Source organism: Meleagris gallopavo, chromosome 5, assembly GCF_000146605.3.
Source record: "Meleagris gallopavo isolate NT-WF06-2002-E0010 breed Aviagen turkey brand Nicholas breeding stock chromosome 5, Turkey_5.1, whole genome shotgun sequence".
NCBI classification, from domain to species: Eukaryota; Metazoa; Chordata; class Aves; order Galliformes; family Phasianidae; genus Meleagris; species Meleagris gallopavo.
The window spans coordinates 38,455,398-38,457,913 of NC_015015.2; the positions used below are offsets into that span (position 1 = coordinate 38,455,398).

The window sequence follows — 2,516 nt, forward strand, 5'->3', positions numbered from 1 at the left end:
CCACGACAGGGACGGCGCGGGAGGCCGGGGGACGCACCTGGTGAGCGCCATCTTGCCGCCGCTCGCTCGGAGTTAGGCCGCGGGGCGGGGGGGAAGCGCGCCGCTGATGCGCGTGCGCCGCAGCGAGCAGCTGGAAGTTGTAGTCAGGGAAACGGCACACTGCGCAACGGGCGCGTGCTCACGCCGGTGGCGCGGTGGTTGCTGGGAGGTCCGCGGTGCGCGTGCGGAGTGCGGCGGATGGGGAGTAGCGCGTGACGCGGCGCGGCGCAGCGCAGCGCAGCTTTGCGTTGCATCCAGGCGCTGCGTGGCGCCGTGTGGAGCCGCGGGGCTGGGGAGGCTGCGGGGCCCTCTGCGTGCGTGTGGTTTAACGTCCAGGCGGCATTTGAAGATTGCGGTGAACAGATCCCATTGGGCAGCCCGTGCCGGCGCTCTGCCGCACGCACCGTGAAATAATGCTCCCCAATCCTCAAATGGATCCTCCCGTGTCCCGGTTTGTGCGCGCTGCCCGCTGTCCTGCAGCCCGCGTCCACCCGCCGGAATTTCTAGGAAGGGAAGGCTGGAGGAGGGATAAGGAGGTCCTGTTGCAGTCCTGTGCCAAAGCGCTCCTTGTCTCCGCTGGGAGTTGGGTTTGGGGTTTCTGCTTTGGTGGCAGCGGCTCTGTCACCGTCTCTGCGAGAGACAGAGATGTCGCCTTCTCTCCGGGACAGCTGGCCTCTCAGGAGTTCTTCAGACAAAACTGAGGATACGAGACTGTGACATACATCGTTAATCAATAATTGTCCCGAGCAAAGCTCACCTGCCATCTCTCCTACCCTTTCCTGTCAGTCATTTAGCAGCAGAGTTGCTGTTGTCTGGCAGTTCTGCTCCCGGTCAGGAGCCCTTTCCCTGTTCCTGTCTGGAGCTGAGGAATGACTTGTTCTCCCTCCTGTGTTCCTGATTCTTCCTGGGCATCGTCTATCACTGTGTGTAAATACACAGCATTGGGGTCTATTGCAGCGCAACCTGTAAGGCAGACACAATCTAAAATAGAACGTGGGCAGTCTGCTGCTGCTCCTGTGCTGGTTTCCTCAGTCTCACAGCTGCATGGTTGCCCTCTCCATGCAGACAGTAGGCTGTTTGCGTTTGCAGATCTTTATAGCTGCCTTGGCTATAAGCAGCACCAGTTCTTTTTTCAACGCTTTATTTCACCTGAACCTGCTTTTTTTTTGTGGTTCGCTTTTCATGTGCAAATTAGTTAATGTAGAGTTTACGTGCATGTAGGGTTCATAGCACAGTATAGACCAGACCGTATGGTATGATGAAGCTTATTCAAAATCCTATGGCTCTGTAAACTCATCTCTGCCTGTATTTTAGGCCCGTGCTGCTAATCCAGCTGTGGATGACTTCTTGTTCCTGCACTGCATGACCTGTTGCGTGTCAAAACTAGAAAATGCTGATGTAAATGGTTTAATTGGACAAAAATGTTTACTGAAATATATTTTTTAGAGAAACTATGAAGTCAAGGTAGAAAGTTTGGAAAATTTGAATTTTTTTCAACGTTTCCAGAATGGAACTTTCAAACTTTGGTTTAAAGCAGCATTTGTTGGAAGCAGGTAAATTCTTAAAACCAGCATGTTTACTGGTTTACTAATACCACATCATGCAAACTTTTATATCAGGAAGTAGGAGTGGAGGTTAAGTACAGAATGTGTTGTCCTGGAAAACAGGAAATCAGAGAAATTCAAATGAGAAATTAGGCAGAAACACTTAACAAAGAGAATGATTAACCTTTGGAAAACTGTGAAAAGTGTTTGTTTATTTTTTTATCCTTTGTTACCTTCTAATCAAAGCTGAAAGCATTCTGGGAGGAGATGCTGTCAGTATTACAAGATTTCCTCGAGGCAAGCTTGGGGTGTGTGGACCTGTACATGAACAGCCAGGTGAAACATCATGCCCCACAGAAAACTTAATATTCTCTCCCAGCTCTGTGAGCTGATCATTTCCATGCATCTTCACATATCTTCTAGTTCTGGGCTTTGTGTGCACCAGACTCAGTTATGATTCAGAGATGCCAGCTCTGGCTGATTCTTCTTTGATAAAAAGAAACATTAAGCAAGGAATGGATCTGAGATTCTTTAACCCATTTTTCCAAAGTATACGTCTCCTTAGGAAAGAGAGATTAATTCATTTTTGGTTTATCATGATCTTTTTTGCTTAACGTTTCTGGGCAGGAACGCTATCAGATCTACACGTGCATCAATTTCCACAAGTACACCAAAATAATCTTTTGTGTGGTGAGTAAAGTATTCAGGCACTTCATCCTTGGCTTGGCTGTCAGTGGGGACATTTTTAGTTCCATGTGAATACCAGAATACCACAGCTGGTTTTGAGAACACTTCCTGTAGTGTATATTTCTGGTGCATTCCAAGGAGTCTTTTGGAGTAGGAGTCTTTTAGGCTGTTAAATCCTCTCCATCATCTTTTATCTACTTCAGCACTTTCCACATTTGCAAATGCAGAATTAAATGGCTCATGAAA

General features: G+C 48.5%; 1 protein-coding gene across 1 annotated transcript in view; it reads right to left on the reverse strand.

Moving 5' to 3' along the window:
* Positions 1-145, reverse strand: part of SNW1 (SNW domain containing 1) — a 16,392-nt gene extending 16,247 nt beyond the window's left edge. The window contains exon 1 of the mRNA XM_010711779.3: positions 38-145. Coding sequence (XP_010710081.1) covers positions 38-51 — 14 coding nt within the window. The 5' untranslated portion in view covers positions 52-145. The remainder of the gene's footprint in view (positions 1-37) is intronic.
* Positions 146-2,516: the final 2,371 nt, after the last annotated feature.